Source organism: Vicugna pacos, chromosome 18, assembly GCF_048564905.1.
Source record: "Vicugna pacos chromosome 18, VicPac4, whole genome shotgun sequence".
NCBI lineage: Eukaryota > Metazoa > Chordata > Mammalia > Artiodactyla > Camelidae > Vicugna > Vicugna pacos.
This window is the reverse complement of record NC_133004.1, coordinates 46,838,825-46,859,780: the sequence shown is the minus strand read 5'-3', so window position 1 is coordinate 46,859,780 and position 20,956 is coordinate 46,838,825. Positions and strand designations below refer to the sequence as shown.

General features: G+C 60.7%; 2 protein-coding genes across 17 annotated transcripts in view; both read left to right on the top strand.

Moving 5' to 3' along the window:
- SUN1 (Sad1 and UNC84 domain containing 1) overlaps positions 1-4,520 on the top strand; it is a 42,409-nt gene extending 37,889 nt beyond the window's left edge. For 11 of the 14 annotated variants that reach the window (XM_072943487.1, XM_072943491.1, XM_072943489.1 and 8 more), the window contains 3 exons: positions 500-667; positions 2,336-2,455; positions 2,754-4,520. In XM_072943487.1, coding sequence (XP_072799588.1) covers positions 500-667; positions 2,336-2,455; positions 2,754-2,867 — 402 coding nt within the window. In that variant the 3' untranslated portion in view covers positions 2,868-4,520. The remainder of the gene's footprint in view (positions 1-499; positions 668-2,335; positions 2,456-2,753) is intronic. The other 3 variants (XM_072943494.1, XM_072943493.1, XM_072943488.1) reach the window with 1 other exon arrangement.
- Positions 4,521-5,212: 692 nt separating this feature from the next.
- Positions 5,213-19,957, top strand: GET4 (guided entry of tail-anchored proteins factor 4). 3 transcript variants are annotated; one of them, XM_072943498.1, is made up of 9 exons: positions 5,213-5,478; positions 9,888-9,966; positions 10,177-10,258; positions 10,722-10,871; positions 13,084-13,222; positions 14,467-14,607; positions 14,718-14,793; positions 14,905-14,977; positions 19,210-19,957. In XM_072943498.1, the coding sequence occupies exons 1-9, from the start codon at positions 5,324-5,326 to the stop codon at positions 19,293-19,295; spliced, it is 981 nt and encodes a 326-aa protein (XP_072799599.1). In that variant the 5' UTR covers positions 5,213-5,323; the 3' UTR covers positions 19,296-19,957. The 3 variants fall into 3 exon arrangements, with proteins under 3 accessions (XP_072799599.1, XP_072799600.1, XP_072799601.1); XM_072943499.1 differs by lacking the exon at positions 5,213-5,478 and adding an exon at positions 5,597-6,899; XM_072943500.1 differs by lacking the exon at positions 5,213-5,478 and adding an exon at positions 7,181-7,326.
- The last annotated feature ends 999 nt before the right edge of the window (positions 19,958-20,956 follow it).

Below are 20,956 nucleotides of genomic sequence, written 5' to 3'. Positions count from 1 at the left end.
CAGCATGGTGGGGGCCGGGGTCCCAGGCAGGGGCACAGGCCATTCTCCCGGTGTTGCTGGCTCTGGCTCCAAGGTGGGGGTTGAGTGTGGGAGTGTCCACAGCAGTGCCCGCAGGTGTCGCCAGGTTCGGGGCTCCCTGTCAGTCTGTCAGGTGGGTCTCTGCCAGTTGTGTTTTTCCTTGTTGCTTCACGAGGTGGAGCATCTTCCCTGTGTCGGAGGACTGCTCAGAGCTGTTTTTCTTTGAGGGGTGTTTGTGGCACCTTGTTCTGTGAGGTCCCGGCCAATGCTCAGACAGCTCGCCTGGCCCTGTGGACAGTGGGTACCCTTTGGGATTAAGTCCCAGGTGCCTTTCGCAACTTTGTCTTCTGGTTTGCTTATGATGGTTTCTTGCCAGCAGAATTTCTTCTGTCTTTCTCTCAGTATTAACCGATTTTCCTATCACTGCTGCGTTTTGAGTGGTGAAGAGTTCAGCTAAGTGTGCGTGTCTGCTTTCCCCCAGCCTGACATCTACCCAGGGAACTGCTGGGCGTTCCGAGGCTCCCAGGGGTACCTTGTGGTGAGGCTGTCCATGCGGGTCCACCCGACCGCCTTCACCCTGGAGCACATCCCGAAGACCCTGTCGCCCACGGGCAACATCACCAGCGCCCCCAAGGACTTTGCGGTCTACGTGAGTGCCTCGTCCCCGGCCCACGGGGAGCCCTGCCCGCTCTGGAAGGCTCCCCGAGACACACCCCGTGAGGGCCCGTGATGTGCGTGTGTGCCCTGTGCCGTCTCCCAGCCTCCCTGCCCTTAACGCTCTGAGGAGCAGGTGACCGTGGAGACTTTCCCAGGAGGTGACTTACGAACCTGCGTGGTTTCAAGCACAGCCCGACAGCCTGGAGGGCTCGGCCTCACCTCTTGCGTCTGATCGCTGTGAGGGCGATTTTGATGCAGCGTGAGGCCGAGTGGACCGGAAAGTGCGGGAGGGGAGCACACCGGGACCCCGGCCCCGTGGATGCCACCGTTGATGCTGTGGCATTTCGCCTGAGGAGTGCACTTGGCCAACACTGTCTGTAAAACTTCATTTCCTGCCTTAAAAAAAAGAGCTTGCCGTGCACATTTCTCCCTGGCAATGAACTTCACTAACGTCAGGTGTGCAGACAGGTCGTCCTGACATCTGTCTACTAGAGGGGTCGCCGTCCATCACCGGACACTTGGCCCCTTCACCCGCTCCTCCCACATGGCAGCGGAAGGCACTGCTGTGTCACTGACCCTTGTGCACTTGGCCGGTCCTCCTGCTGCTGACACCTCGGCCCCACACTGCAGGACAAGTGCAGCGCCTTCACACCTTCAGCTCAGTCCTGAGGCTCGGCACTGAGGTGCTGTCGCTGTCCGCAGGGTAGCAAGGGCCACTGACCCCTGTGCCGCTGGCACCCCTACCTGCAGCTTCTTGTAGTTCCTTTGCGTCCTCTCTAACACCTCTGCTGACGGACGGATGAAAAATCTCCTCTTACTCCATATTTCTTTGTGTCTTAATGCATGTTTCCTTTTTTTGTAGGTTCTAGTTTTGTTTCTATTCTTTTATCTTTTGGGCTCTTAGTTTCCTTATGAGTATTTGAGCTTTTAACGTAAGGATAGTAGTCAGGTATAATGCTGCTACAGGCCCACCTCGCGTCAGGCTTCACTGTGCGTTTGCTCGCACCTGCTCACAGCCTGTCACTTCTCCCAAGGCACCTGTGTGCCTGGAGAGTCCTGTCCCATCAGGAGACAAGACATTCAGGTGGCACCTGTGTTTCCTGCTGTTACTTGTTTATTGTGGTAAGACGCACGACATGAATACACCACCTTAACCATGTTGAGGTGTGCAGCTCGGACACGAAGCACGTTTACACTGCTGTGGCCATCACTGCCACCATCTCCAGGACCTTCCATCTTCCCAGACTGAGACTGTCCCGTTAAACGCTGACTCTCCCCGGTCCTGGCCCCTTCCCTCTACCTTCTGTCTGTGTGAGTTGACCTTCTCTGGGCCCTGTATGCTGCTGACCTGCTCACTGGGGACCTGGTTCTCCAATTGGGAGCGGGAGGGCACAGGGGGCCACATGGGTGACGCGGTCTGCGCAGTCAGACAGTCACTTCTCCGCCACCTGCCCGTGGGCCCTCTTTCAGCCTCGGTGTTCCTCTGGTGTCCTGGGAGCAGCGGCGCCCACCTCGTGCACTTGGGGATGTGTCTGCGCGGAGCCCTCGGCAGGATGTCCGGCGCCCCTGCTGCACCGGAGGGGCCCTTTCCCCACGTCCGCGGTCCCAGCTGGCTCGTGGGCGTGTCCCTGTACTTAGAGGCTGTGTGCTTTTGTTTCAGGGGTTAGAAAGTGAGTATCAAGAGGAGGGACAGCTCCTGGGGCAGTTTACCTACGACCAAGACGGGGAGTCCCTGCAGACGTTCCCCACCCCGGTAAGGACCTCGCACCGCCAGGACACGGTGAGGCTAACAGGACTTCCCACGGTGCCTGAGGCCCAGCCTCCAAGGACCTGGTCTGCGCTTCCTGGCCTCTCTGTTCCTGAAAGGGCCTCCGTAGTGTACATTGGGCTTTTATAGAAGTGTCAGACGTAGGGAGTCCTCGGATTTCTGAGCTCTGTGTATGAAAGATGATGTAGCTCACGTTGAAAACCTTCACCTCCAGCTGGGCTGCTTGAGTCAGATGTCATAGCTGGGAGTGATTGGGCTTGGGGGTGTTAACGTGAAGTGAGTATGATTTTTTTCCCCACTTCGATTTCAGAAAAGACCTGAAGGAGCTTTCCAGATAGTGGAACTTCGGATTTTTTCTAATTGGGGCCATCCTGAATACACGTGTCTTTATCGGTTCAGAGTCCATGGAGAACCTATCAAGTAAAGAGCATGCCCGCGCTCGCACATCTGTATATACTGGGACGGCCTGGAACACTGGGACCCTCTGTGAATGCCGGCGCCGACAGCAGGACAGCGTTACCCTTCATTCAATGCTGCCGGCTGCTGGCAGGGCACAGACATGGACGTGATCACTGCTCTGACCCCCCGCTCCCTCTTCTGTCCACAGGAAACACTGCATGCTGCGTGCCGGGTGTGCGGGGGCCCGTCATTGCAGGTGACCTCTGGAAATTCATTTGAATGTATGGTTCACAAAGACACTTGCTTTTGGGGGGTGGGGGATTTGTTTGTGAACATAAAGCTCTTTATATTTGTATTTGCTTGACATCAGGAACAAAGCAGAAGTTAAGAGGTTGGAAGTGTTCTTGAAGCCGTGATGGCCTGGCCTTTCACTGGCCCTTTACAAGGACTCCTGGGGCAGATGGCGTTTATCTGTTCAGCCCCGCACGTCTCTTTCAGGGAAGAACAAGGTCACCAAAGTTCAGAGCTCTGAGCCCCCTTCCTCTGGGGTGAGATTGCCCCCAGTTCAGCACCAGTAGTTATTTTAAGTCGCCAGGTGGGGAAATACAGAACCTGTGGGCTTCTGCTCAGTGTGCTCCTCCTGAGGAGGCTCTTCTGTCAGGACGTGGCCTGCCTTAACCAGCCAGGAATCCTGGAGCCCCGCCTGTTGCAGGCTGAAGTGGGTCTGCTCGGAAGGCGGCTGGCCTGGATCCAGACAAGCGCGTGAACAGATTCTCAGGTCTCCCCTGGGCTCATCCCGGCAGACTTCCCCTGCAGCTTTCACTTCACACTATGAATAGGAACCAAGAAATTCTCTCTCCTGGATGTTTTCAGGTTCTGTTTTGAATTTTGCTGAAAAGCAAACACTAACATGATCTAAATCTTTCAGAGGCTTATGTTTTTATTCCACTGGTGTAACGTTATCAGAGGAGATTGTCCAGTGTGGCAAATTCATGAAACCACTCCATGTGGCGATTCCATCTTTCCAGCAGCACCTTGTCCTGGCGCTGGGTGGGGCTGGCCTTGGGTTGCTGCTACTGTGGTCCGCTCTCTAATTCCTGTGAGACATGTTTTGGTTATAATTAATATTTAATACTTAGAATATTTTACTGAGCAGACTTTATAAATGAGATATCTGCAAGGCACTCAAAGTGTTACAGATGTTTTACCTTAAAAATTATTTAAGTTTTACTGGGTTAAGAGTTTTTTGGTGTACCATACTTGTATTTTCAGAAAAAGATAAAAAGATGGTGCTGACTGGTTTTCTGAGGAGTTTTATGTATATTGCACAACAGTCCTCAAAATACAGAAATACATAAAGTAGCATTTTTTCACTCTTGTTAGATTTGGAACTCATGCCTATGCAGTTAAGTTGGGTAAAATGTACACAGATGTTTCATATATTACAGGATAAATATATAAATTAAAATTTCCTATATAAAAAACTAAATTTGGGAGTTGGGGTGGAAATATTTTGAATATTAATTTATTTTTAAAGATGCAGGCTAGGACTTTGTGCGATGTATTTTTGTAAACGCTTTTCAAAATACTTGTCTTTGGTAGTGCTTCTTTTGCTGCCACCAAGTTGATTAAGATGCTATTGAAATGTTTAAATAAAGAGTTTTAATTTTTAAAAGCACATGTGACATTTCGAGTGAGTAATAAACAGTGTATTTTTTCCTCAGCTTGCCTTCTCTCTGCCCGTCGGGGGCGGGGCGACCCAGTCGCGGGGTCTCCGGGAGGCAGGTCCCCTCGGGCCAGGGCCGGGGTCGCCTCTTCCAGAAACTCCAGGGCGGCGGCGGGAGCGCGCCCCGCCCACCGCCGCGTGCCGCACGGCCGCCCGCCCGCCGACCCCGACTTCGTCCGCGCGCCAGACCCGGAGCAGAGCGCGTCCCAGCCGACGCCCCCCGCGCCCCCGCCCGCGGACGTGTCTCCCCGCCTCTCGCAAGACCACCTGCGCGCGGACCGCGGCTGTTCGGTCCCGCACGCCGGGGCCGAGCGCCGCCCCTAGCACCGGGGTCCGGGAAGCTGCCCCCGGCTTCCCGCCGGCGGGCCCGCTGAGGGCTGGAAGCACGGCTTTTATGGAAGAGCCTAGTTTCAACGACCGCAGGCCCGGCTGCAGCGACAGTCGCAGTCGTCCTCCCGGGCGCGCCCTGGGACCGGAGCGGCAGCCTCCGCGCCGCCATTCTGGACCTGGCCCCGGCCCCGCCCCGGCCCGGCCCGCAGTCACGTGGCCGTTCTCGGCCCCGCCCGGCCGTCGCCCGCAGGCCCTCCCCGAGGTCACGTGGGCCGAGGTCACGTGGGTGTCTAGCCCCGCCCCCGGCAACGCGCGGCTCCTCGCGGGCCACCGTAGAGGGCATCGGGCGGTCGCCGGGACGGAAGCCGAGAGGCGCTGCCGACCGCGCCTGCGACAGCGTCAGCCCTGCGCGGAGCGCCGGCCCGATGGCGGCGGCGGCGGCGATGGCCGAGCAGGAGAGCGCCCGGAACGGCGCCCGCAATCGCGGCGGCGTCCAGCGCGTGGAGGGCAAGCTGCGCGCCAGCGTCGAGAAGGGCGACTACTACGAGGCGCACCAGATGTACCGGACCCTCTTCTTCAGGTACCGCCGCGCCGCGGCCGCCGCCTTCCAGGGCTTTCCGCCCGGCCGCCGAGCCCGGCGCCCCGCCCCTGGCCGCCTCCCATTGGCCGCGCCGCGCCGCCCCGCGCCCCCATTGGCCCGCGCCGCTGCCCGTCGCCGAGGCGGTCGGGGCCGGCGGCCGTGGGAGGGCTGCGGCACGGAGGGAGACCCCGACCCCAGACCCATCCCCGGGCCACCACTCTGGGCCCTGAGTCCTGACCCAGACCCGAGGCCCGGTCCCGACCCGAGCACCGGGCGCAGAGCCCCGGACCCCGACCCAGAGCCCTGACCGAGACCCCAGGCTCCGGCTCCTGACCCCGGCCCCTGCCCGGGCCGACCGCCACCTCCCGGCGCGGCCACGGCGCCCTTGGGTTTGAAGCCCCCGCCCCGAGCCTCAGGGCCCTGCGTCCGGAATCTGCCGCGAGGCTGCGGACCTGGTCTCTCGCTGTGGTCGCCGTGCTCACCGCGTCGGTGTTTGTCACTACGCCCGCCGTTTCTGTAAACCCGGTGTTTGTGTTGTCGCTGCGCTGCCCGCTGGCCACGTGCGGCCGCCGAGCCCTCGAAATGCGGCGAGCCCCGCAGGGTGGCCGGGTGCGGGCGCGGCCCTCGGGGATCCTCCGGGTTTGTAGTGACGCTTGATGCACTGGGCTAAAGAAGCCGTGTTTTATCGTGGTTCTGGGGTTTTCAGAGCGCCTGGCCTGTTAGTTTTCTTTTGGGCTGCAGGGTATCACCACGCAGATTCTGCTGTAACTGCAAGCGTTTTTTGCGTGTGCGGGGCGCTCCTGTGGGTTAGGTACATGCCTTCGACCTTCACGTTTCCTGCCAGAAAACAGTTGGGCCGTTTGTTAGGATTTAAAGATGACTTTAGAGGATTTAATCTGTTCTGTGGAGTGCTTTTTCTTTCTAAACTGCTGCGAAACAGTAAATGCTTCGCTATGATATTTAAGAGCAGTCAGGCCTGCCTTTCACAATGTAGGCCTAGATCTGAAATTTTTCTTTAAATAGCAAGTTGAGTCAAGCTGGGATCTCTGGCAGCACTTTCTGCTTTGGTCACAGTCTGGTTTAGACACAGCCTTGTGCCCCATACTGTGTTGGGACTCCGTGGCCCAGTACGGTGGGTTGACTCTTCTTCAAGCGACAAGCCAAAGACGTAGGGGGCTTCTAAAGTCTAACGTGCAGCCTCCACCCGGCAGCTCAGCCAGTCAGCTGTGCGATGCCGAGCTTTGCAGCGCTCGAGATTTGCCCTGGCACTTGCTGGTCTTGGGGATTTGTTTATAAATATTTGCCCCAGTGATTAATCAGCAAGATTGGAGCTTCCCAAAATAAACACGGCCTCGGTTGCTCTGAGCCAGCTCTGTAGTCATGCTGGACCACGAACGCGATCCTGGATCAGCTTTAAAGAGGTGAGTGCCTGCGCCCAGGTGCACTTGTGGTGATGTGGGCAGTGGTGAACCCCTGGCTCTCCACCCGCCTGGCCCGGACCTTGGTTTGCATTCGTCCTCTGCTCCATGGCCCAGGGCACCTGGTTGAACCTCTCTGAGCCTTGGCTTCCTCCTGGGTCATTTGGGGTGCACCCACACCCCTTCAGGACTCTGAGAAGCAAGTGGCCTGCCGCAGGCCTCTTTGGGGATCACGGTGGACTGTCATGCCAGCAGTTGTGGCCTTCCGGGGGCCTCCCTGAAACGGCCTGGAGTTGTCGCTGTCCCTCCAGGGTCCTGGTCACGTTCAGACTGCAAGTGCAGCCCTGTCCAGAGCCCTGCACAGGTCGCAGCTCCCTGAGAAGTCAGCACCTCCAGCGTGGTACTTCGTTACACCTTTTTGTAGATGAAGGTGTGTTTTTAAGTGTTTACATAAAATGTACAATTCGATGAGTTTTGACATGTGTATCTACTGGAGAAATCATCACCAGTCAGGGTACTGAAAGTATCCACTGCCCTAAGGCTCTCGTCTGCCTTCGAGGGTGAGTCTTTCCCCCTTAACCCCCAAGCACACACTGACCTGTCACAGTAGGTGGGATTTTGTGTGTGGTGAGGCGTAGCGTAGGCTCTTTTTACCTGACCGTTGGAATTCCCTCAGCGTGAGTATTTGGAAATTCACCCATGTGTGTATCATTTTTATTGCTGAGTGGTGTTCCGTTGTGTGGGCGGACCACAGTTTTTTCACCTATTGGATTCACCTGTTGGACAAATCCACCGATTTGTGCTGTTTTAATCCCCTTTCGCTATTCCCCACAGCAGTCTGAGGAGGAGGGGGAAGGATCGGGCCGCCCAGGAGACTGGACTTTCAGGGGTGTGTGCACAGGAGGGGCGCACAGCTGGTCTGGCGGGTCAGCTGGAGGCTGGGCTGTGTCTCCTGGAAGGCGGGGTGGCAGTGGGCGCTGGCGTGTCTGCTCAGAGCTTCAGCCAGGACGAGGGGGCCGGGCTCCAGGCCCAGAGGCTTCCCAGGCTGCTGCGACTGCCCTGCGTGCAGTGGCCCATGGCTGTTTTGCTTTCCCTCATTTGCTTTCCCTCAGGGGCCTCTGCCCCACCCATTTGACGGAGAGGGGCCTTCCTGAGCCTCACGTTGGTTACTGACGTTTTGCCTCTTAAATTGAAGGCTTTCTTAAGAGGGAAACTTAAGACACGTGTTCTCACACGTGGTGGAGGGCTGGGGTGGGGCAGGGCTTAGGGAGACGCATGCCTGTCGCTCCATTGGACACCCACGTTTTCATCATTAGTGTTAATGCTTTCGTTTCTGTGTTCTGGTTTTTTTTTTAAGAGCAAAATGAATGATTGCGCAGATGCAATGAATGCTGTGTGGGAAAGCTGTGGAACCGCCGGGGGCCTGCTGTGGGCTGGGGTCTCCCACCTGAGCGAGCAGAGGCCAGGGCTGCGGGCGTGCTGGCTGCTTTGGGCGCCACCGAGGTCTTGGCGGGCACCTCTTGCCTGTTTGGGCTCTGAGAAACCAAGCCCCTTCCCGCTCCCAGCGCCGTGCGGTGCAGTGAAGGTCTCTGGTGCTGCTCTCCGCCGTCTTGTGGTTTTCAGCACCCTTGATCCGTGGCCGGCAGTTTCAGCTTAGGGGACTGTGGGCCATCCCCCTGCCGCCAACGCAGGCGCCCGTGTCCATTGAGGCAGGAGCTGCGGGGGCGTGTGCTGCAGATGTTGCCCCCACGAACTAGGTCTGTCTGCCTTCTGGGGATTCCCTTATCCTCCTCTGACTTGTCAGCCGCTCCCTCTTGCTGGACCTCAGACAGAGGAGCCCAGGGAGGGCCCCGTCCCATCATAAGCAGAGACCTGCTGGAGTGACTGTCACTTGGGTCCTGTGTCTGGGCGGGTGGCAGCGGGAGGACTAGTTTTTGCAGGGCAGCTCCGGGCAGGACCGGACCCGGCTGAGACGTGGGCTGCGGGTGGCCGTGCGCGGGGCTGCTGCTCCCTGGGTCGCCGCGGGCTTCTTTCTGGGGTACAGGTTTCTTCTGCTCCCACGCCCGTGTCAGCAGCTGGACTCCACTGGGTGCTGCCTGGAAGGGGGCTGTGTTCTCCTGCGGGCTCTGGTCCCTAAGTCTTTTGAAGAGAAGACCTTTCTGTGGTTATTCCCGCCTGACCTTCAGGCCCGCTGGACGGATGACCCAGACCCTGCCTTCTGGCCACCTCCGGGTTCCTTGTGTCTCAGAGGGGCTACGGCGCTGCTTTCCAAAGTGTATGTCTTGACTTGTCAGGCCCGGGATGTGCAGGTCTGACTGGCCGGTTCTGTTTCCTGCCTGCTCGTCAAGAGACAAGTGTAGCCAGTGAGGTCAGCGTCCCAGCACCGCCCATGCCAAGGCTCTGCCGCACCCGCCTTGCACTGCTTCCCTCAGCGTCTGGTTTGTGGTGGGCGGGCCATCCCTTCTGTCCTGTCGTGTGTGTGGTACCAGGCCGGCCTCTGGCTGCTCTGTGCTCGCTGAGAAACGTGCTCAAGGTGGGAAGTGGTGCAGGGTGGAGGTAAGAGGGCTGCCCGGGGCATGGCAGGACACCAGCGCTGCCCTGGGGGCCCAGTCTGTCACCCAGCTCCTGGCTGGCCTTTCTGCTGAAAACCCCTGACCTGCTCCAGGGAGGTGCTACCTGGACCATTTGGGCAGAGACAGGGCCCCCCAAGCCCCGTCACGGGACTCAGTGCTGCAGTGGGGCCAGGTAGGGAGAGCCGGGCCACGGGCACCCCCGTGCGGAGCCCGCACAGACCCCTAGGGGCGAGGCGGCCCTCAGAACCAAACCCGGAGGTGTGCGTGCACGGGGGTTGGCGTCGTGCACGTCCCTGTCTGCTCACACGCTCGGCCTGTGGTGTCTGACTGGCACAACTGGTGGGTGTGCTTAGCAGGCCGTCCTGGTCCTGGAGGACGTCTGTGTGGCCTGACCGGCACTGCTCCTCCCCTGTCGCAGGTACATGTCGCAGAGCAAGCACGCCGAGGCCCGAGAACTCATGTGCTCGGGAGCCCTGCTGTTCTTCAGCCACGGCCAGGTGGGTCTTCCCGGCCTGGGGCCGGGGCCGGGTGGGCGTGGGCCCAGGCCGAGGTCTTAAGGCTACAAGGCCTCGGTACTTAGGGTGGTTTCTTAGCTTCAGCTGGTGCCCAGTTTCTGCCCGGAACTAGAGCAGTTGCCCAGCTTCACCATGTTTTCCAAAAACGGGCCAAAGCCTTGTTTCTGACTCTGTGCTCTTCTACATTTACAGCAAAACAGTGCCTCGGATTTGTCCATGCTGGTCTTAGAGTCGCTGGAGAAGGCAGAAGTCGAGGTGGCTGACGAGCTGCTGGGTGAGCCCTCCGCCCGGTGCCCAAGGCGGTTTTGCAGCTGCTCCCACATGGAGACCCCCTTCCCCTCCGCCCCCCACCCCACACACAGAGGAGCCACCGTGCTGTCCACTCCACCAAGGCAAGGTGGCCGCCACGTGGTCTCAGAGACCCGGCCTGCCCCGAGTGGTGAGCCCTTCCTGTGAGCTGCCGGCTGGAGAGGCAGAGGAGGGTCCCCCCTCCAGGGCTCTGCCCGCTGGGGCCAGCTCCCAGCACAGCCCACCCCCTTGCCTGCCGCCCCACAGGGGCTCAGCCTCGAGGCTGGTGCTACAGTGAGGTCAGTTGGGGGTGGCCCTGGGATGCCACCACCATGCCAGCTGTTTCTTAGCTTCCTTTCAAAGTGAAACAGTTAATTTGCGTAACATGTGCGGTGGGAAACTGAGGTAGTCATGGGTTTCCTCGGGTAAGGTCTCTGTGTGGGTTTCAGAAAGTCTGGCGAAGCTGTTTAGTTTGATGGATCCCAACTCCCCGGAGCGAGTGGCGTTCGTGTCGCGAGCCCTGAAGTGGTCCAGCGGGGGGTCCGGGAAGCTGGGCCACCCCCGGCTGCACCAGCTGCTGGCCCTCACCCTGTGGAAAGGTAGGCCTGTGCCGGAGGGCTGGGGTTCTCTTTCTCCTAGCACTTGTCTTGCAAGTGAGCTCGTGCGGGGCCTGCTCCATCCGTGCGGTGTGGGGTCCTGCCCGCGGCATGGGGCAGTGGGGAGCGGCCAGAACACGGCCGTTGGCAGTTCTGCACTCCCGGGGGCTCATCTACGCCGTTGGCCTATGAGCCTGGGCCCATTGTACAGGTGGACACCGCGCTCTGTCCTCGCTGGGCGTCACTGGGGTGGGGTCAGGTGTAGGGAAGGTGACCGTGGGCACAGCCTGGCAAGTGACACTGTGGGACTTTGGCAGGTCTGTCGTTCTGGACACTAGTGTGGGCGGGCTTTGTAAATGAGGTCTGTTAGCCAACAGCCGTGTCCAGGGGAGGGCGGCCAGCGGGGCCAGCGCGCTGGTGTTACTCTGGCCTGGCCTGTGAGGGGTGCTGCGTGGGACTGTCTGGGGACCGGAGTTGGCGGGACTGGTGCCCAGTGCTGTGAAGTAGAGTGCGCGGCAGAGCTGCCCAGAGGCCGCGCGGGGCTGGGGACGTTAAGGTCCCGCACGTGTAACGTGAAGCATTTGAAGTTCAAGGTACAGGCGTGTTAACATGCTTGAGGCCCACAGAGCATGTGGAAGGCTGTGCTGAGGGCCGTCCGCCAGGTGCCGTTCCCCTCCTGTCCCTGTGACAGGGTGGGCCCGCGGGCCCACGTGAGTGCAGGGGCCCTGGGTCCTGGGCCAGAAATGGCCTGGCTGGGCGCCCCCATGGGAGAACTGCCCCAGCGGCTCAGGGCCCCGCTGCTCACGGGGTCTCGTGCAAGAGCCTCCAGGGCCGAAGGTACCTGCTTGCTTGTCTGACTTTCTCTGTCATGTGGATGCTTGGAAACCAAAGGGTTGTTCTTGGGGGTTGGAGGGAGGGAGGGGGGAGAAAGGAACAAACCAACCAAGCAGAGGACACGTTTCCTGAAGGCAGCGCACGGGGCTGGGAGCTGACGCCCAGTGAGGGTGCGTTTGAGGGTCTGGCCTAGGGTGGGGCCGGGCTGGTGCCGTGATCTAGGGGCAAGAAGGGCCGCCTTGCCCAGCTGGCAGGAGTGTCCGTGCAGAGGTGGGACCAGGGGTCAGGACGGTGGTGCCTCGGCCCAGGAGCGAGTGGTGCAGCCAGCAAGGCTTGTGTGCCGCTGTGAGGAGGTGGCCTGGAAGGAGCTGGCACATCTGAGGACCTGGGGGTGGCCTGCCCTAGAGTGGGGAGCCAACAGCGTCTCCGGGCCCCACAGCTGGAGGCCAGCAGCACCCCCAGCTGAGGTGGCTGACTCGTCTGTAGGCACCGGGCGTGTCCGGAGTGAGGGTCGGGTCATGCTGGGTGAGAGCTGGCTGGCGAGGAGGGCTGGCGTGTTGGGCAGGGCCCAGGTTCACAGCCCAGGTTGTTTACTGGAAACAGGGAGGTTGGAGCTTTGGTCACCTCGTGAAACACAGGCATTTAGAACCCACTTGTAGTTCAGGAGCCGGCGTAGAGTGAAAACCCTGGGACAGAAGAACATCAGCGGAGGCGGGTTCCCTGGCTGCCCACGGTCCTGCGGCCTCCTCCCCTCACACGCCCCACTCTCAGGAGGCAGGTTCTGCCTCAGGGCCTCATGCCACCTTCTTGATCAGCTGCTGGGTGACCCCACTTGGACTGGGGACAGTGTAGCGTCTGCCGGGGGCTCAGTGGAGGCAGAGGTCCAGTGTGGCGATGTCGAAGAGCCATGTGCCCACCGAAGGCAGGGCTCTCAGGCCTCGGGGGACTTTGGTCCTGGTCCCAAGGGGACGTGCAGTCCTTCATTCAGACCAGGAGCCTTCTCTGCGCCGGCATCACCAGACCCAGCCCAGGGGCACCTCTCTCTCTGGAGGAGCAGGCAATTGGCACAGCGCTGGATGAAGTGTAGGGCCCGTCAGAGTGGAGAAGGGGAGCAGGCTGGGGTGCATCAGTGGGCAGCGGGGTCTTGGGCTGGTCCCAGCTGCTGCTCTGAGCTGGGAGGCACCTTCCAAATCCAGCCGACAGCACTGTTTGTGTGGGTCACAGGGCCTGTTCGGGGCTGTTTCTTAGGGTTCAGCTCGTGTGAACGTTGGCAGGGGCTCAGCTGCACCCAGGGACCTGCCCCCCCCACTGGGTGTCTAGGAGGAGGGTTGGGAGCAGCGGGGTAGGGGTGGGCGCTCACGGGTCCCCTTTCCCTCTGCAGAGCAGAACTACTGTGAGTCCCGGTACCACTTCCTGCACTCCAGCGACGGAGAAGGCTGCGCCAACATGCTGGTGGAGTACGCCACCTCCAGGGGCTTCCGCAGCGAGGTGGACATGTTCGTGGCCCAGGCCGTCCTGCAGTACGTGCCCTTTGCTGTCCCACCCTGGCTCGCGTGGCCACCTGGGGCCCGGGGATGGCCTCTGAGCCGGGCGCTCTCCGGGCTGAGCCGCACGTGAGGAAGACTCCGAAGTCACCCGGGGTCCCACCCACGCCACCGAGCCCAACCCACTGCCAGTCTCTGGGCACAGCAGACGGTCCCCTCACCTCTTGGGCTGACCTGTGAGATCCCCACAGAGCAGTGGAGGCACTTTCTATGTTACAGATCAGCGTTCTGTTGCCGTGGGTTTTCCGTCTCCCCCAGGGTCTCTCCTGTTTAGGGGTCTGAGTGTCAGGACTCAGTAGTCAGCTTCCTGCAGTACCGGGGGTGGAGGTGCAAGTGCCGCGGGCTTTTATTCCAAGGCTGTTGGTCTTCCAGGTGTTCCAGGCACCCGCAGGGCGATGCGGGGGTGGCCCCGCCCGCTCCCCGCCCCCCAGTTCTAGGTAGGCTGCCACCCCCGTTTTCTTTCCAGTTCATCTTTTTGGAAGAGGCAGCAAGTGAGGGTCCCTGTTGGGCTCCCATGGCCGGGCGCCCACTCAGGCGACCTTGGGCCTGACTCCCAGCGGACAGTCACCGCGTGTTTATCAGTGTGTTTATTTCCTCTCAGAGAAGCCCTTGATCTGCTGGCGAGGTGCTGGGCCAGGAGCGGTGTGTGTGCTGTGAGTTCACAGCAGGTCAGGGCTTCTGAACTCTGTCACTAGTTGCTGACATCTGTGACTTTGGAAACGAAACATTCTAAAACCCAGGACTCACTGAGCCTGCCTTTGGTCTCTGGGCCCAGTGTTTCCTTGGGGCTGGACTTGGCCCTGCCTGCGGGATCACCCAGCCCTTTCCTGTACGTCCCTCTTCCCCATGGGCCCAGCCCCGCAGTGAGGCCCGGCTGAGAGGACGTCCTCCGGCGGGCCTCGTGGCCCTGGCACCGGGCCTGCTGTGCTCACGTGGGCAGGTGCAGACAGGTGTGTGGTTTCAGGGAACCCCGCTGCATCACGGCTCTGCTGGCAGTGTACACGTCACCTTCCTGAGCATGGTTCTCCCCACCTGAAAACCATGGACACCCCGAGGTGCCCACTCCCTGGGCCGTGGGTCCATGTACAGGGCCTGGCGGGAGGCCTCGGTGAGCAAGGCTACATGGGCACTGGCCTAGGAGAGGGCGTCAGGCTGCTGGTGGGGCGGTGATGTGTGTGGAGACCCTTTCTTCCCACTCACAGCCCTGCTCTCATTTATAGGTTTCTGTGCTTGAAAAACAAAAGCAGCGCGTCTGTGGTGTTCACGACGTACACACAGAAACACCCGTCCATCGAGAGCGGCCCTCCGTTCGTGCAGCCGCTGCTCAACTTCATCTGGTTCCTGCTGCTGGCCGTAGATGGGTGAGTGCGTGGGCGCAGGGGGCGGGGGGCGGGTCCGGGGGCATGGTTTCCTGTCCCACTTGCTCTCCTTGGTCTGGAGAGGGACCAGCCGCCCGGCCATCCTGTTTCAGGGGGAAGCTGACAGTCTTCACGGTGCTGTGCGAGCAGTACCAGCCGTCTCTCCGGCGGGACCCCATGTACAACGAGGTGAGGGGCTGGCGGGCTGGGCGCTGGGACCCCAGGCCGCCCTGGAGGGGCGGTGGGGTGGCCTTGCAGGCAGGTGGCCGGCTCAGTGTCCCGTGCCCGCTCTGCCCGCAGTACCTCGACAGGATAGGACAGCTCTTCTTCGGCGTGCCCCCCAAGCAGACATCTTCCTACGGAGGCTTGCTGGGTAAGGGGCCAGGGCAGCGGGGCGGCTGGGAGCGGGTCGGGGCCCAGCAGGCGGGTTGCAGCTCCAGCCCCTTCCCCCACGGGTCCCCCAAGCAGAGCCAGAGGGCCCTGCTACTCCTGGATGAATATCTGTCCCCGAGGTCCCTCTCCATTGGCCACAGGATCAAAACCAGGTATTTTTATAATTGTGCTGAAATTCACCTGACATACAGTTTACCATTGTAACCATTTTTCAGCGCACAGCACAGTTGTGTTAACTGCATGCTGTTGTGCAAAAGATCTCTAGCACTTTCTCGTCTTCCCAAAGTGAGGGTCTGTCCCCACTAAACTGACTCTGAGTCCCCTGACCCCTGCCACACCCCTGTCTGCTTTCTGTCTGTGACTCTGACTCCTCCAGGGACCTCACATAAGTGAAGTCACAGTTTCTGTCTTTTTGGGTCTGGCTTGTTTCACACCAGGGTTCAGCCACGCAGTAGCAGGCGTCAGATTCCTTCTTTCTCAGGCTGAATCCCACTCCAGTGCGTGGGTGGACCACACTGTGTCGTCCACCCCCCGTAGAAGGCACTGGGCCGCCTGCGCTCTGGCAGCTGTGGATGTGGGTGTATACACGTCACCTCTTCAAGGCCTTGCTTTCTGTCTTCAGGGGACACACCGAGGCAGAACTGTTGGAGCCACTGTAGTTCTGTTTAGTTTTCTGAGGAGCCACCGCACCATCTTCCCGTAGTGGCTGCTGCAGTCCACGCTTTGCCCGCGGGGCCTGAGGGCTGCGGTTCCTCCGCAGCCTTGCCAGCACTGGCTGTTGGCTGTTTCTGACCCGGTGTGAGGCGCTGTCCCCGCTCTGCCGGTCCTGACTTGATGATCTCCCCGGTGACCAGTCACATGGGGCATCTTCCCGTGGGCTCATGGCCATGTGTGCGTGTGTCTGTCCCAGTCGCCTGCCTGACTTTGAATCAGGTTGGTGGTATTACAGGTTCTCTGTACTGGATATTAATCCCTGATCAGATACATGGTTTGCAAACGTCTTCTCCTGCTCTGTGGGTTGCCTTTATTTTTTTTTAAGACTTGATTTTTGTTTTTAAGCAGTGTTAGGTTCACAGCAACATTAAGAGGAAGGTACAGACCTTGCGCGTGAACGCCCCCTGCCCCGGGGCGGAGGCTCCCCGTTGTCGCGTCCCCACCAGGTGGTGCGTTTATTGTGGGCCCACCACGGGGACACGTCCTTATCCCCTGGAGTCAGTGGCCTGGGCTCAGTCTTGGTGTCGGTCCTGTGAGACTGAGCGGAGCCCCCGCCGTCTCAGGGCTGTGGGATCCTTAGCGGGCTCCTCCCTCCCCTCCCTCGAGGCCCTTCTACTTCCTGAGGGTCTTTTGATGCACAAGACCTTGAAGCGTCACTGAGTCCGAGCTGCGCTGTGGTGTCCTTTCCCAGAAACCACGACGCTCTTGCCCGGTGTCTTCCTCTAGGGATTTTCGTGCTCTAGGCCCTCCGTTTAGGTCCTCGACGACCTGCTTGGTGTGTTACCTGTGTAGGGTCCGGCGGCGTTCTTGGGCGTGTGGCGTCCAGTCGTCCCAGCACCATTGCTGAGTGGGCGGGGGCCCCGGTCAGAGATGTTTGACCGTCTTGCCTCGGGGCTGGCTGCTCCCCGTCCTTGTCTGCCGCTGCGCCGGGCCCGCACGACGGTGGCTTTGTAGGAGGTTTCGACACCCGAAGTTGCGAGGCTTCACCTTTGTTCTCTTCAAGATTGTTTGGGCTCCGTGAGTCCCTGGAGACTGCAGGCGAAGTCTGGGGGCTCCTGTTTCCGTGAAGGAATGTTTTGGGGCTGAGGATTCACCCAGCCTGTGACCACTTTGGGCAGTATTGACGTTTTAACGCTAAGAGGTCTTTCCGTCCACAAACGTGGGGTGTGTTTGTGTTTGCTTGTTTGCGTCTGTAACTTCTCGCTGCGTTGTGTCTGGTGTCCGTTGTCCAAGTCTTCCACCTCCTCGGCTGAGCTGGGTACCGAGTACTCCTTCGGACGCTGCTGTAAGTGGAACTGTCTCTAAGTTATTTTGCGGACTCTTCAGGGGTTCTTACGTGGAAATCGTAGCATCTGCAGAAAGACGACTTTCTGCTGCTTTCTTTCCAAGTGGAGCCCTTCGATTTCTTTTTCTTGCCTAACTCTCTGCCTGGACCCCCCAGGGTGCCCGCCCTTGGACGGGGCAGGGCTCAGGGTGCTGACCCCACGCGGTTCGAACTCGTGCTGTTCGAGGGTCAGCCGCCACGGTGCCGGGCGCGGAGGGAGCAGCATCCTCGCCTCGCTCCCGATCTCAGACTAGAAGCTGCCGGCTCTCACCTCCGAGCGTGAGGTGTGTCCTGGGCTGCTCACGTGTGGCTCCCCTCACGTCACAGCGCAAGAGGGTTGCCTTCTGGTCTTTCTTGCCGGGTGCTTCTGTGGAAGATGTTTAGTTTTGTCAGATGCGTCTTCGGCATCAGGTGGGCGGGCGCTGGGCTTTCCTTCATCCTGTGAACGTGTGCGTCGCGCTGGCTGGCCTTCCTGGCGCGCCGTCCTCGCGCTCCGGACCTGTCCCCCCCGGGCACGGCGCGCGGCCCCCGCAGTGTGCTGCCGAGCTGGCTGCTGGGGTTGTGTGGCGTGTTCTCGCCTCAGTGTCCGTAACGGGCACTGGTGTGTGGTTTCCAGTCCTCGCAGTGTCTCTTCTCTGGCTTTGGTGTCAGGGTTACACTGACCTCATGGGTGAGCAGGAGGTGTCCCCTGCTTTTCAGGTTTTGGGGCCGAGAAGGATGGGCAGGACGGGTGTCGTGTCAGCAGCCAGGCCACGCGGCCCGGGGACTTTGGCGACCGGTCTGGTTCCCTCACTCGCCGTAGGCCTGTTCAGAGTGTGTGTTCCTTTGTGCTTTAAGCTGGTGGGTGCTGGGGGCCAGGTCTCTGGCCCCGCCTTCCAGGGCCAGGCCCCCTACCCCGGGTCCTGCCGTCCGAGGGTGCGGCCTCGGGCCTCCCCCGCCCCTTGCGTTGTGCGTGAACTCCGGCCCTCTGCGGGGGCAGGGCCAGGACCCTCTTTCACTTAGAGGCGGTCTTGGTAATCCTTACGTTTTGCATTTGATCGGGGGTGGATAAGCCTGTCTCACGGCCCTGCTTTGTCTCCTGGTGTCCTCACTCCTTCCTGAGGGGGCTCTGCAGACACACAGATGCTCGTGCACGCACACTGTGCCGCCGCCTCTCGTCCTGGGCTCTGGGGCTGCTGCGGGTGGCGCAGCGTGGGCTCCGCAGGGCCTGTCCCCTGGGCTTGCCCGCAGTGTTCCGTGTGCGTCCACGTCCCTGCCCGGGTGGCCCGCCTCCCCGGCCCTCGGGGCAGGGAGGGAGGGGGAGCACGTGTCCTCATCTGCCATCAAGGGTGGTCTGCACAGAGCCCCCCCGTGGCCCAGCCTCTCCCGGAGCTCTCTCCCCAAAGCGCACGGCAGCCTCTGCCGCCGTGAACTGTGTCTGGAGCCCTAGCGGACGGTGTTGGGGGCACGCCCTTTCTCCGAGCTGTGGCTCCGTGACCCCTGCCCCAGCGACCCCGTGTCCTAAGGCCTCACGTCCGCGCCTCTACAACGCCTGTCCGTCTGTCCACCCAGAACTGCAGTGACGCTTCAGTGTGTCTGAGAATTGGGTTGAAGCGTCAGGTCACGGTGTTCATGTCGGGCCTGACGCCCCGCCCCTTCGAAAGGTTCCCGAGCCGCGAGGCGCGGACTGGGAAGGCTTCACGCCGGAGGGCGCCACCCGCCCGTTTACTGCTCGCTGTGCCTTGGTTGGGGGCACTTCTTGCGCTTGGATTTTTGTCTTGGCACGATAGTTGTTCTTTGCATTGAAGTTAGGTGAGTGAAAAAGAGCGTCCCCGCAGGGGACAGCAGGTAATGCAGCTGGGTCGTCTTTGACCCTTGGCCCGTCCAACTGCGGTGTGTCCCTTGCTTGGAGAGCTAGCGTGCGCATGGGCTGGCCCCCGGGCAACGTGGTCTGCCAGCGCCACTTCCCGACAGCCCCTGGACCTCCTGGTGGCTGCACGGCGTCCCCTCCACAGGCAGCTGGGTCTCTCCCTGCTAAGGCCCCAGCAGCATCTTGAACGTTGGCCGTTGGAGGGAAGCTGGCGGTGGGGGTCCTGGGCCCGCTGCCGCCGTCTGGTCAGCCCTGAACGTGGGAAACGGGGGTTCGGGGGGCTGCTGGCGTGGCACAGCTGTGACCCCACGGCGCCTCCTTCCAGGGAACCTTCTGAGCAGCCTCATGGGCTCCTCGGAGCAGGAGGGCGAGGACAGCCAGGACGACAGCAGCCCCATCGAGCTCGACTGACCCCGCGGACCTGGCGGACGCGCCTGGACCCAGCGGGCGCGGTTCCGAGCCAAGTCCCGGACCCGGGCCCCAGCCAGGCTCCAGCACGGGGTCGCGGGGCTGCGCGGCGGTCGTGGGGCCGGCCGGGTGCGCTGGCTGGGCCGACGCCGTGTACCTTGACGTGACCCCCAATAAAGCACAGGCCTGGCCGTGCCGCCACCTTCCCAGCCGTGTCTGGTCTGCTTTGGGAGAGCCCGTCCCCGACGCACACGGCGGGGCAGCTGTGCGGGGGGCGAGGGGGCCTGGCCCCCGGCCCTGGAGCTCGCGGGGGCCAGACCCCAAAACGGCGTCTGGTCAGGAGGCTGCGAACTGTCTGCCTTCGGGAGGCAATATTTATTTCCTTCAGGTGATCGATTCCCTTGACCTGACGTTTGCGGTTTTAACCTAACGAGCAGTCCAGGAACGGGCAGAGGTGTCCTTTCTCACCTGTGCTGTGCCAGACGCTCCCAGGATGACTACGAAAAGGGAAACACTTTATTTTTTCACAATTAAAATAAGAGTTGTAGATTAATACCCGGTGATCATGCATGGGAAGGGAGTGCGCGGTTTTATTTACTGTAAAAACGGGATTTAAAGGAAGGTTTGTGTTCATTGTTGAGTTTAAATAAATCCTTTATACTGCGCTTCGCTGCGCTGGTCCTTTCTGAGGGAGCCGCCAGGGTCGGGCTGTCTGAGCCGCGGGCACCGCGCCAGTGTGTACAGGTCTGCCCAGCGTGGCCCTGCTGGGCGGCCGGGAGCCAGTGTTGGGAGGGCGTTGTGATTTTAGATACAGACTGCAGAGTGTGTGTGTGTGTGTGTGTGTGTCTGTCTGTCTGTCTGTCTGTCTGTGTCTGGGGAACCCAGACCTGCTGATGGGCCCAGGGGCTGTGTGTGCAGCTGTGGATGCGCCGCCTGGTCACTGCGCCGCCCCCGCCTTGGTTGAGATGTCCTCCCGCTGGTCGGATGGCGGTGCATGTTGTTCTGTTTCCTTCCGGAACGTTAAGGTGTCGGTTTTCTGGGTACAGCACGTGGGTGTACACACACACACCCCCACACCCTCACGTTCACGCACACACGCCCAGCCCCACCCAGGCGGGTAGGCTAGGGGCCTGGGGTTTTCTCTCGTGTCCCAGGATGAGCCCTGCCTCTTGAGGCTCAAGTTGCCGCATCTGGAAGATGGGTCAGTGAGGGCGGACGGGGGACCTGGGTTCTGCGGGAAAGGCTCTCCTGGGGGGATGCACTTGCCAGGGCAGGCAGGGTCTTTGAGAGGGTGGGCCAGGGCCCTGGGTGACCCCACGGCTGTGCAGGGCACCCTGTGGCTGTCCTCACTCACAGCCCAACCATTTTGGGGCCCCTGCCCTGGCAGCCTTAGCAAGGGCAGGGCTGAGATGGGTGGGCTGGGGTCCCCCTGCAAGGAGAGGCACCTTGTGCGCCCCGCCACCCCCCGCCCAGAATCCAGGTTTGTGATGGGTCTGAGCTGTGGGTGCTGCTCGGATGTGGAAGGAGACGAGGGCTTGGAGGAAGGGCACCTCCCCAAGGCCCTTGGGTGCCCCACTCCGGGGTTGGGGGAAGTCCCTTTCCTAGCACATACCAGAGGCCGTGGGCCCAGAGCCCCAACTTTATTCCTGGATGTGACATGGAGG

Coding starts and splice junctions, on each gene's coding strand:
- GET4 (XM_072943498.1), top strand. CDS start 5,324: ATGGCGGCGGCGGCGGCGATGGCCGAGCAGGAGAGCGCCCGGAACGGC. Junction 5,479..9,887: donor TACCGGACCCTCTTCTTCAG/GTACCGCCGCGC, acceptor CCCCTGTCGCAG/GTACATGTCGCAGAGCAAGC. Junction 9,967..10,176: donor TGTTCTTCAGCCACGGCCAG/GTGGGTCTTCCC, acceptor CTACATTTACAG/CAAAACAGTGCCTCGGATTT.